Raw genomic sequence first — 13,372 nt, forward strand, 5'->3', positions numbered from 1 at the left:
ATTATTGGGAATAAAAGAACTCAGATGTATCAAAGAGCAGCTTACTGGCCACAAGCAGTTAGTTTTTCAGGAGCATCCTAAAAGAGCAATCCTTCCCTATCACCACACTCCAGTAATGGATAAAGTCAACAAATGCTTATTGAAATAAACTGAAGAGTACCTGGATTTCTGATAATAAACTCTGCTGGAAAATGTTAAATTTACTATTCATAGGAAACCCTTCTTCTAATTATTTGAAAGAAATAAATATTTCCTATCTATATAAAATTTGGTATATACCTTTATCCAATTCCAACCTCTTTTTAAAAAAATCAATATAAAGCTAAAAGTGAAAGACGGTTGCACTATGATCTTAATATACTCTAAAAGGTTAAGCTAAATTTGTCATAATTTTAGACTATATTGTTTCCCAAAAAAAGTCTACATAGCTTACACATATAAAAACAAAGTTCGGGGGATCCCTCGGTGGCGCAGCGGTTTGGCGTCTGCCTTTGGCCCAGGGCATGACCCTGGAGACCCGGGATCGAAACCCACGTCGGGCTCCCGGTGCATGGAGCCTGCTTCCCCCTCTGCCTGTGTCTCTGCCTCTCTCTCTCGCTCTCTGTGTGTGAATATCATTAAAAAAAAAAAATTAAAAAAAAAATATTTAAAAAAACAAAAAACAAAAAGTTCGGGCAGCCCGGGTGGCGCAGCAGTTTAGCACCACCTTCAGCCCAGTGTGTGATCCTGGAGACCCGGAATCGAGTCCCACATCGGGCTCCCTGCATGGAGCCTGCTTCTCCCTCTGCCTGTGTCTCTGCCTCTCTCTCTCTCTCTGTCTCTTATGAATAAATAAATAAAAATCTTTAAAAAAAAAAAAAAGTTCTTCTCTGTTTAACATTCACCTCAACTATGAACCAAGGTTCCTATTTTGTGTAAGAAAAAATAAGGTTGGAATCCATCTGTTACCGCAGGAAAACATGACTAAACATCAAGGAACTAGACTACTAGTTCCAGTTCCCCATACACTCACTGAATTACATTCTGTAACTTAACAACAAAATACAAGGAACTGGGTTGGGTACTTATTAGTGAGGACCTGGTTTCTTGTTCTGGTTCATCATTTTCCATCATTTAATCACTTATATAATTCTAGACAAACTACAACTTCACAGAATTTCAGTGTCTTGGAGACAGTAATATATGTTCTTTGTATCATTTAAAATTAGTATGAAGATTGAATTAGAAAAGTAAGGTCTGAAAAAGATTCTAAAGATCTACTTCAATATTCTTCTTTTACAAATACATAATAGAGAAGTTAAATTATTTGCTTAATGTCACGTTATTTTTTAGTATCTGGGATTACAAAACTAGGTCTCTTAACACCTACACTGGCTCTTTTACACTATATCTTCCTGCTTCTAAAGTAGTAAAAGACTTTTTGAAAATCGCAACCAACCTATAACCTTCCTTGACTGGATTTTATGACCAAATTAAGCCCTTATGCCCCAAACCATATAGTGCATGTGATGAATTAACTTCTTTTCTAGAAATTTAGAGTGGAACTAATTATGTAGCATTCTTGAGAAAACTGAGAAAATTGTCTCTCAAATCATTTTATGTGTTTTTGGTTGCAAAAGACAACATGATTATACTAATGGTACTATACTAAGACATTATTAACTGGCATGGCTCCAGCCTTCAAGACTTAAAATTTGAAACTCTTATTCAACTTTAAAAGCTTGCCTTCTTTAAACATTACCTTCTCTGAAAGCCCTTTAACTGACTTTGTTGACTTTCATCTCATTCTGTATAATCATCTATTGTTACATTCTGTATTGCAATTATTTGTCTTTTAATCTTAACCGAATTGCATGAATATGACTTAAAAGGAAGACAGACTAAGTACTATGGAGGTATAGAAAAAAACTGATGAAATTGAGAGGTCTCCATAAAAAATGTGATACATTTTAAAAGGCAAAGATGAAGGAGTAGGGAGTAGGCAGGGATAGGAAAAAAGGAAGAAAGGACAACTTATGTGTTGGCAGTGATAAATATATTTACTCAAGTTTTAAGTCTTAAACCACAACAACATTCCTGGTCCTCTTAATTTCCTTTACCCTCTTTGCTTGAACCTGCTTCAACCACCATTCCCTTTTACTTTGCTATAAATAATCATTCATCACCCTTTAAATCTTTCTTCTTCCACCCAACACTACAAGCTGGTTCAACCCTTTCAACTTGGGTAGGTGACTCATACTCTAGTAAAGAGTAACAAAAAGTGCTAAGTGTTTGCAATACTGATGGAAAGTTATATCAAGCAAAAGTTAAATATGAAACTTATTTAATCAAAAATCTTTTTATATAAAATATAGTCTGGGGACACCTGGGTGGCACAGCGGCTGGGCATCTGCCTCTGGCTTGGGGCATGATCCTGGAATCCCAGGATTTTGTCCCACATTGGGGTCCCTGAATGGAGACTACTTCTCCCTCTGCCTGTGTCTCTGCCTCTCTCTCTCTCTTCTCTCATGAATAAATTAAAATACAATTTATTTTAAAAATGTAATCTATTGGCATAAATTACAAATGATCATTTCTCAAATTGAAAGTTTTGTTCATGTCTGAATTTAAATAAAAAATGTATCCTAATAGGTTTAAGATTCTAAAATTAAAAAACTGACTTTTTTAATAAGTATAAATTTGAGATGGAAGAGAACATTCAAGAGTCACATCTCATTACAACAAATATTTGCTGCATTCAAAACAAGCTGAGTATTTTTCTTAACATTTAAAATTTCACTGTTCCACACTTTATTTTTTTCCATACTTTTTCAAAAATTTAAACAACTTTATTTCAGTTTAAGTTTCACACTTTCCCATTCAATTGTTTTACAAATCTCATATTCCTGATGTTACTTTAGGTACAACTCCAATTATGGCCATCAAAATCTTTAATGAGAAATTACTTCAGAGTTTTAATTTTATAGTATAAACAAGGCATCCTATTTGTGCTTTGGAAAAAAATCTTTTACTTATTTATTTTAAAATATTTATTTATTTTAGAGAGAGAGTGAGCAAGTGCAGAGACAGAGGGAGAGAGAGAGAATCTCAAGCAGACTACCCACTGAAAGTGGAGCCTGAGGCCGAGCCCAATCTCAGGACTCTGAGATCATGACCTGAGCTGAAATCAAGCGTCAGAGGCTCTAGTGACTAAGCCACTACACGCCCCAGAAAAATCTTTTGAAGAAGAATATTACAGAAATACAAAGTATGTCTGTCTTTCATGAATAAATAAAATCTTAAAAAAAAAACACAAAATAAAGTCTTTTTTCAATGTTAGATCTTTATAGTATAACAAACTGTTAATAAAATTCTCCTTATGAGACTCTTGGCTTAAGCAAAGACTATTTCTTGTATATATTTCTTAAATAATCTGTTTTCAAAATTAGGAATCCTTAAACATAAAAAATGAAAAGTGATTTCTACTTTGTTATACCTGAGAACGAAAAAAAAAAATCTAGCAGCTTAAACTAGATTCAAAATATTAAAATATTAAAAAAAAAAAAAAAAAAACAAAATATTAAAATATTAAAAGAATTAAAGTATTAAAAGAATCAGAATCAGATACAGAAGCTGGAAGGGACATCTTAGCAGTCCAACCCCTCAATGAGAACCAAGGAGCCAGAATTTTAGGAAGGTCAAATGACTGCATAACATGCTTCCCTTAATTCTTTGCCTGTGCTCTTTACACAACACTTCCACGCTTCCTTATATCAAAATGAAAATTATAGATTTACATTTTATTGCCTACATACACAATTGTGTACATCATTCATAAGGAACCTGCACTAGCAACTAATAGTCTTTTTCCGTCTAGTCTATCCACAGAGAAAAACTTTCAAAGTATTTCAGAGATTTCCAGATATTTCAGAGAAGTAGACTACAAGACTTGCTAATCCCTCACTTCTTCAGATCCATGGTCTCTTACCCGTTTTTAGTCACAGAATCTCATCAAAGCCATGGACCCTGTCCTCAGGGGAATGAATAAAACAGGAGCTTCAGAGATGTCAAGGTCTTCAGGCAGAGATCCCTTGCACAGACGATCAAACTTGCCTCAACAATAACAAAATCGCCACATTTATTTGGATTATATTAATAATCTATCAATCTACGTTTCTCAGGACTATCATTTGACTTTGGGTACTCTTCAACTGACGGCCACCGAGAAGTGGCATATGTTCCGCCACTAGAAAACAACCTCCTGTGGTCGCTTAATGGTTCAAGTGTAAAGATTCACAATGTATTGCTGAGATAAAGATAAGTTTCTCCCTTGATACTCTGGAATGTTTTCTTTCATTAAATGAAAGCAACAACCCATCAGGTTTTCTTTTTCTGCCTTGTATCAAATGCAGCAGCTTCCCTTAGTCCAGATTTTTCTAACATCATTATTTCACATATTGTTCCCCTTCCCACCCTTCTCTCTTCCCTCTAGCACTTGGCTTTTATTCTTTTACTAATGTGTTATGAATTTGTGTTTTAAGATTTCTTTTGCCTTTTGCAAACTTTTACTGTGTTCAAAATGAATAATTTTTAGAATAATGAAAATGATTAATGTATAGAATTTCTCTCACATTTCTTACATTTAAACTTTTTAACTGTTCTATACTTTTTAAACTTCTAAATTTAGGTATCATTTACATAAAATAAAATGCTAATATCTTAAATGCTTGACTCCATCAGTTATGACAATTTTTTTTAAACATTTCATCTATTCATTTGAGAGAGAGAGCACAAATGAGCACAAGTGGGTGATGGAGGGAGGGGCAGAGGGAGAGGGAGAAGCAGATTCCCCACTGAGCAGAAAGTCCAACATGGGGCTGGATCCCAGAACCCTGGAATCATGACATGAGCTGAAGACAAACGCTTAACCGACTAAGCCACCCAGGTGCCCCAGTTACGACAGTTTTAAAATTATTGTCTGCTTTATATTCTTTTTGGAAGAAGGCTATAAATGAACAAAATAGTTGATTCATTCATGAGTCAATCTGTGACAGGTTGGCAGGGGTAAAATGGAAAAGGGTGGGATTAGAAATAAGAAGACAAGATAAGGCATTACAACAATCATACAGGTAAGAGTGACAGGGTTAGCCCAGAAAGGTAGCAGTGAGAATTAAAAGGGGGCAAGATAAAAATGATATTGCTATCAAGGCTGGAAAATACTATGAAAATGAAGAGAAAATGAAGACTGAGGAGCACACTTTATAGATTAATTGTTTATAGTGGGTGTCCACTAAGGATTTATTTATTCATTCAACAAACTACTATTTTGAATCAGGCATAAAAAAGTCAGATATCTTGCCTCAATATCATAGCTGCAGCTATGTAGAAATTTAGTCAAGAACTCAGAATCCTTAACCTTCTAATAGTTAACTAACAGAATATTCTCAATATGATAAAAAATGAATTACATAACTAAATACTATTATTGTAGTGAATAAAGGATCCACTTTATAGGCTAGCTGGCTATTTACCTGGTTTCTTGATAAAATTAAAATTTGAAAAGTGATGACTTGCATAATGAGATTTACTAAATTTCAAATCAGTTGTACATGTTATTTCACACACACACCCTCTCCCCGGAAAACCCCATTCAAGAAAAAAGTTGATTCACAAACTTAACTTTCAGATCGCGTATTAGAGTAATAGTTTGGTCTGAGGCTATCAAATACAAAGCACCTATTAAATATACTCTAATCCCTATACTTATTTAACTCTCTTTGTAAACAGTTACTATATATTTCTCAAATCTTAACCTAGGAATTTTCAAGGTATCTAATTTCACTTTGGTTTCTTCATTAGAAGTCAAATTAAATACCTTGAAAAATCTAGCATTAAATGGTCTTCTTTGAAGCCCCTCTACTATTGCTCTTTCCCTCAGCAGAAACCCCTTTCAACGAAAGTAGTTTAATGTTATGATTCATTCATTAGCAAACATTAGAGTATCTACTAAGGGTCAAACACTGTGTAAGAATTAGAAATATAAACACATACTGATTAATATACTACTAATAACAAAAAGCTTAATTCAACAAACAGTGATCTATAAGCACCAGTAACTCAAACATGAAAATCTAGAAATGAACAGTTAAGTGAATGAATAACAACATCAATATGCCGAAGAATAGTCCGACGTAGGATACGCTCTTAACACTTGGTTTGAGACAATGCCATATTCAAAATGAAAGCAGAAGTAAACAAGGTCAGGACATATGACTGCTTATTTTATTATTTAATGATGACTAAACAGACTGATGTAATAGATTACTAAGAAACTATACTAAAAATTTTTTCTCCAATAAGAATACAAGCTTATTTCATTACTCTTCACCACTTCATTAACTACTCCTTATTTCATTACTCTTCACCTGCCTTCTAATACAAACACTTACACATTCTACCTCTTTTCTATACCAGTGCAATACACAAAGAATTCAGCCCTTTAATGTTTAAGTTTGTTGATTATAAATAATACTCATTTTTGGTGTCATTTGATTATAAATTTCTCGGTCAAAACAATAAAAAAGGAATACAATTCAGGCATTCATTAATGAACAACAAAAGTTGTTAAACTTAATTTTATAATTAAAAAGGTATAAAATCAGCATAAAACATATTACTCTTAAGTTAGTTATGTAGGAAGGAAAAACAAATCACTCTTAAATGCTCTAAACTTTCCTAATTGATACTTCAAAAGACAGAGTTTTGGCCAAACTGAATCAAACTAGCAACCGTAAACCATAACTGGATCTAGCCTTTTCTGAAAAATGGTAATTCAGAACAAGAAAAACATGTATGTGTCCAGAGGTTGTGGCATCTTCAATCCTCAAGAAAGTAACACCCATATTCAATTACCACCATCCTGCACATATTTTATTCTTCCAAGTTCTTTGGACTTAAAAAAAAAAAAAAAAAAAAAGAGAGTATCCCTTAAATATAAATATATTGCGAAATTACTCATAGAAGACAAAATGTGAACCATATATAGTTAATATTATATTAAGATGGGTAAGAGGCAGGCTGGGGGTAATGAACATAAAATTATGAAGTTAAAATTTAGCCAAGTAGTATAACTTTGATTCTCCAAAACGGATTTTAATCAATTTAGGGGGAAAGAAACATTTGTTTAAAAAGATGCAATTTAGTTCTGTGTGTAAATAAGATTAATAGCACACCAAACGTGAACATTATTGAATTTCTATGGTGAAAGTGAGTAATTTAAAAATTGGAAGTGCTCTAAAATATTAACTCAATTTTATAGGAAACAGGAAAGAATGTTAGAAAATTGCTTATCAAAAACTGAAGAGATGCAGGATTGGAGCCATTCACAATCATACCAATTAAATCTTGAGGAGCAATTATGGCAAACAAGCCAAAGAGGCAAAATTACCACTGGTCAGTCAAGTCTATTTTACGCCTAAAGCTTCTTCTTTTCATAAGTCATTAAACAGTTTTTTTTTAAAAATGCTATATAAAGATTCCACAATTTCCATTTATAAATACACTCTCAGCTACATTTTATTTCTTAAAAAGTCATATTCCAAACACAAAAGCAATCAAATAAAAGAAAAACAGGCTTAATACTGATTTCTTACTGCCAAATAGAAAGAAATAAAAGAAAGGAAAGGTGGTCAACATCCTAGAAGGCATTTCTGCATAAAAAGAGTTAAAGGGCAGAGGCTCAGCTGAATAGCCAGTGACCATTTGCAAGCCTCCTAGGTATATTCCCAGCAGACACATTATCAGATTAAAGGCACAGTAAACAAACGGGGCTGAAACCTTTCTTTGTCCAAGCCCAGCCTCTTCTTCCTGTGATGTCATACTACAAATCTAGCAAGCCTTTCTTTTCTACTTCAGAGAAAGCCCATCTCACAATACATCTGGCAACGGAGGAAAAGGCTTCAAGCCAGCAAGAGCTAACACGCCTAGGAATTTATTTCAGAAACTTTGAAAGACTCTTCTGCTTACCACCATCTGGAATCCACTGCTGGAATATCAAAAAGAAAAACTTCATTTAAAAGAAGAAGTAAGTGAGACCAAACTGGGAATGTTTAAGTCTCTGAAACTGCACTGAAAGCAAAAAAAGATTGCTACCTTTGGCTTAAATATTCTGGAGTGTAAAGAGACTTTTTTTTTTCCAACTCAGAACCCAGCTTTTCTTTACATTTATAATCCAACAGGTTGGCTTCACGGACTATATTTTTCAAAAGTTGTTCGTCGGTTACCTAGACCCTGGATTCACGGATATTCTGGAGATTAGAAGAAAGGATTTGCCTGTTGAAGGACCAAGTGGAAACTCTGTGACAACGAATTTCATGTTTCTTACCAAGATTTCAAAGAAAAAGGAAGTATTTCTAAAACCACCCAAAGATACAAAGAATCTGCAAATACTCTGGAGGTTATAAAGCCGGCACAATCGGAATACCAAAGGCTGCAGTGACCAAAGGACTTCCATACAGTAGAGCGGCCGTGCCTTTATGATGGTAAGCAGTAACAGCTCCAGCTGCTCCTATGACGACTCCTTTAAGTACACTTTGTATGGGTGCATGTTTAGTATGGTGTTTGTGCTTGGGTTAATATCCAACTGTGTTGCCATATACATTTTCATCTGCACCCTCAAAGTGCGAAACGAAACCACAACGTACATGATTAACTTGGCAATGTCAGACTTGCTTTTTGTTTTTACTTTACCCTTCAGGATTTTTTACTTTGCAACACAGAATTGGCCATTCGGAGATCCACTTTGTAAAATCTCAGTGATGCTCTTTTATACCAACATGTACGGAAGCATTCTGTTCTTAACCTGTATAAGTGTGGATAGGTTTCTGGCAATTGTCCACCCGTTTAAGTCAAAGACTCTGAGAACCAAACGAAATGCAAAACTCGTATGCATTGCTGTGTGGCTAACTGTGATAGGAGGAAGTGCGCCCGCAGTTTTTTTTCAGTCCACCCACATTCAGGAGAACAATTCCACAGCAGCCTGCTTTGAAAAATTTCCAGAAGCCACATGGAAAACATATCTCTCAAGGATTGTAATTTTCATTGAAATAGTGGGATTTTTTATTCCTCTAATTTTAAACGTAACTTGTTCTAGTATGGTGCTAAGAACTTTAAATAAACCTGTTACATTAAGTAGAAGCAAAATAAATAAAACTAAAGTTTTAAAAATGATTTTTGTACATTTGGCCATATTCTGCTTCTGTTTTGTGCCTTACAATATCAATCTTATTTTATATTCTCTAATGAGAACACAAACATTTGTTAATTGCTCAGCAGTGGCAGCAGTAAGGACAATGTACCCAATCACTCTTTGCATTGCTGTTTCAAACTGTTGCTTTGACCCTATAATTTACTACTTCACGTCGGACACAATTCAGAATTCAATAAAAATGAAAAACTGGTCTGCTAAAAGAAGTGACTTCAGATTCTCTGAAGTTCAGAGTACAGAGAACTTCATTCAACATAGTCTGCAGACCTTAAAATGTAAGATATCTGACAATGAATCTACAATATAAGCTGCCTGAAATAAAACCACTGGGACTTCACTGGGAACCTCTAAGTTCCTTCAACTGTGAACAGTTTTTTCTTGGACAACTATTTCTCCACCTCTGAAAGAAACACGTGGACATTTTAAAGTTATAGTATAAAAAATTGTATTTGATGTGTTAAGCATTAAAATGTATTCTATTCTTGTATACATACCATTTTATTTTTCTGAGCCATTTGGACTTGTACCTTCCTCTTCATTAAAAAACCCCTAAAAGACTTGTTCAAAGCTTTAAACTGACTATGATTTAAATCATGTTGCAACCATGTGTACTGTTTTTTAATTTCTTAGCAATTTTAAACTAAATGATTTATAACACTTTAAGTATTTAATATTTTTATTCAACATATATCTAATTTCTATTTCAACCTGAATTGAAACTAGTAATCACGTTTCTTGAGCTATAATGTAAATGAGGAAGGAGAATAACTTTAAATAACAAGTGTTTTGGAGTGTTTTTTGAAAAAACATCTAAAAATGTCTTCTGTAAATAACACAGTAACAGTATTTGGGGATCTCAAGCAGTTACACTTACAGATAATATTTAGGCTTTTGTCTTTGTAAGCAATTCTTAAGAATCATATGCTATATAACTATGTATACTTTAAAATTATTATTTTGATACATTTTCTGCATATAACAGCACTCAACTTCAAAATAATCTATGCCACCAAAATTGAGAGGGAAGAAACTAACAAAATGCTGTTTTGCTAGGTACATTAAAAAAAAATACTACTTGGACATACATTTTAAAGATATATTTTGTCACAATAAGTAACTTGTATATGTATTTTAAATCAGAAATACCACAGATAGTGAAATACAAGACTTGGCGCTTAGAAAGTGATCAATAAATATATTACTTCCCTTCTCACTTTTGACCATTTAAAGGCAAATATTGAACAGCAGAAAATATTATTTTCCAGGAGGCAAAATGTTAATGTCTGTCAAAATAATTTATGAAGTAAAAATATAGTTCCTTATGTAAAAAGCAGCAAAACTACAGGGCCAAAAAAGCTCAGTACAACTACATTTTCATTTTCTTAAACACAGAGAAGGTACTGATTTAAGCTATAATTTAGTAGAAATTAAGTACCAACTACACTAAAATTTTTCATTTTCCAGCATATATATATACTTTCAAATTCAAGCAGTTCTCCAAAGTTAACTAAAAAAGAATGCTTTTTATTTGAGAAAAATGACATAGGATTAAATTTAGATTCAATATATTTGATTATTACAATCTAATTTTTCAAATCCTGAGCACAACTTTTGGCAAATACTCTTATGATTTAAATTTGATTTTTGCTGTTCTCTGGGTCTGGGCTATAATGATTTCAGACAAATCATAGTCATTTACTACATAAGCAATCCATTTCCAATAAAAATAACTAGGAGGTTTTCTTTAAGTAGCTATGGTATCCTTTAGATAAACCAAAAGCAAAATAAATATCCTTAATGTCTTCAACTGGCCCCTTCAGTATACCTTTATTTGATACTACTCTTTAGAAAATAAATATACCTAGCAGTCTTGAAAAGCAACTAACAATGCTGTGGAAAAAAAGGGGCTGAGAGTTTATAACAGATTTCTCAGAACTTTCCTTGGCTTCAAGATCTGTGAGCAAGATCTTAAGGCATGGCTATTACTTTAAAATACAAGCAAAACAGTCATTGGATATTTGTTATTACTGGAGACATTTTTGTTGCCCTCCCGTCAACAGAAAGATGAATCAAAAGTTTTGTAAGATTTTTCACAATGTGATACCTAACATAACAAATACTACTTTTCTAGAGCTTCAAATCCTGGGTAAAGCATAACTACATGGACAGAAAGTGTACTAAAGTTATTTTCCTTTGTTAGCATTGTACGTTATAGTAAATTACATACTTTAGAGTTTTCTTTCTTCTTTCCCCAGAAGACCTGTATGACTAGACTTAAGAATTTTACTTTTTATTACTTTAAAGTGACAGTACCAAGCCCTGCCTCCCAAAAATCCATGCCAACTGTTTTTAACATCTTTGTAAAAGAGTAGATGGTGTATTCTGTTCCACATTAATGCCCTTCAAAGGAACAGAAGATGAGAACATTTTTTAGGTGTGGAAAATAGCTCCCCAGGATCTTAATGATTGGTTCTAAACTCAGAAGTGACATTTTCTGAGAAAAAAACAACTAAATAACTAATTTACCAAAAGGATATATGAAAATTATGTACTGTACATAAAATATGTACAAAACTTTAAAGAAACTGAAGACATTGCTTCAAGGAGTTCTAACTTTATATTGTACATTCAAAATACTGAAAGTAAATTTGAGGTATGAAACTTATTGATATTGGTATTTAAAGATTAGTCACTTAGTTGAGGAATACAAAATATAAAATGGATTTTCAGCAAACTTCTCATCCCCAACTGAGAAACATTTAATTCCTGACTCATATCTAAAGCAATTGCTTTTTGGTTCTGTAATTTTGGGCCCCTAATGAATGAACCACATACCTGATCTTTTGTAATATAGTAAGTTACTACTATTGCCTAGCAGAATCCTTACCACCTCCTAACACCCAGACATTTTAGTACTTACAGATCAATCCAACCCAAGATGCAAATAAGGGCTCTTAAGATCTTAAGATGTAACTTGGTGCTCTTGTGAATAAATACATAGAAAATTTCATAAACAGTGCTTAGTAGGCGCTTGGGTGGCTCAGTGGGTTAAGTGCCTGGCTTCAGCTCAGGTCATGATCCTGGGGTCCTGGGATGGAGCCCCCGCATGCATAGAGTTCCCTGCTCAGTGGGGAGTCTGTTTCTCCCTCAACTCTTCCCCCAACTTATACGCTCTTTCTCAAATAAACAAAATCTTTTAAAAAGAAAAAAAAAAAACAGTGCTTACTACTAGATTAATCTTAGCATAATCCTAAGGTAAGAGGTTTTTAAAAAGCTCTTTTGGGCTGGTCTGGAAATCAAATTATCCATTTATAACATGATTTCCAAGAAATTAATCCTAAATTAAAAGGAACTAATGGACAAACTTAAGCACACAAAATATCTTTAAATAGACCAGAGTATTTAATGGTTGACAAGATTACTTAATTAGCAACATTTTCCAGAGATCAACATATACACTCTCCTAAAATCACTAATTCTTCATTACCTATTTAATCTTTCTTCAATTTTTTTACCTGATATCTGCTACCCATCTTCTGACAGTCAATTTTACAAAAATACAAAGAATGATCAATTAAACAGGGCAACAGATCAAGATAATAAAACAGTATGAAATTAACTCCAGACCAACTTCTCTATTAAGTCTTTCCCATTCCTCCTGCTCTCAAAAAAGATTTAGTCCAATAATTCCTTAAAAGGATACAAAATTATCCTCATCACACTGTGGTTAAAGTGCTAAAAGCAGTGACAAAAACAGAATCCAAGTCACAGGACCCCAGAAGCAGAGATAATTCATGAACTTAATAATCACTTTTCAAACTTCAATCTTATTTACTCATATACAGTCAACCCATCAAGTGATTTTTGGAAATAATTAAAATTTAAGTAAAACCTAAGAATGAGAAACAAGTGTGTTTCTTTACTTAAAGCCAAGTTATAGTTAAAGCCACAGGGTGAATATGCTGAGTTCTATTAACCTTCCCATCAAAATGACTTCTGGTAAATACACAATTTAAAACTGAAAGAGCCTATAGGTCTTCTTAACTGAAGAATTAAAAAACCAAGTAACTTGTATAAGGTCATATAACAAGTTAAGGTAGAGCCAGGATAAGAACTTGAGGTTGTTTG

The 13,372-nt window shown here is 33.4% G+C and overlaps 2 protein-coding genes across 5 annotated transcripts in view; one reads left to right on the forward strand and one right to left on the reverse strand.

The window, feature by feature from the left end:
• RB1 (RB transcriptional corepressor 1) overlaps positions 1-13,372 on the reverse strand; it is a 145,340-nt gene that overhangs the window by 41,260 nt on the left and 90,708 nt on the right. The gene's annotated exons all lie outside the window — the stretch shown is intronic.
• LPAR6 (lysophosphatidic acid receptor 6) lies at positions 7,829-9,819 on the forward strand. Its single transcript, XM_025478327.3, has 2 exons — positions 7,829-8,062; positions 8,217-9,819. Exon 2 carries the CDS (start codon positions 8,514-8,516, stop codon positions 9,549-9,551), a length of 1,038 nt encoding a protein of 345 aa, XP_025334112.1. The 5' UTR covers positions 7,829-8,062; positions 8,217-8,513; the 3' UTR covers positions 9,552-9,819.

Source organism: Canis lupus, chromosome 22, assembly GCF_003254725.2.
Source record: "Canis lupus dingo isolate Sandy chromosome 22, ASM325472v2, whole genome shotgun sequence".
In the NCBI taxonomy this organism is placed as follows: Eukaryota; Metazoa; Chordata; class Mammalia; order Carnivora; family Canidae; genus Canis; species Canis lupus.

Excerpts from the sequence above, each read along its gene's own strand:
- LPAR6 (XM_025478327.3), top strand. The coding sequence starts at position 8,514 with ATGATGGTAAGCAGTAACAGCTCCAGCTGCTCCTATGACGACTCCTTT.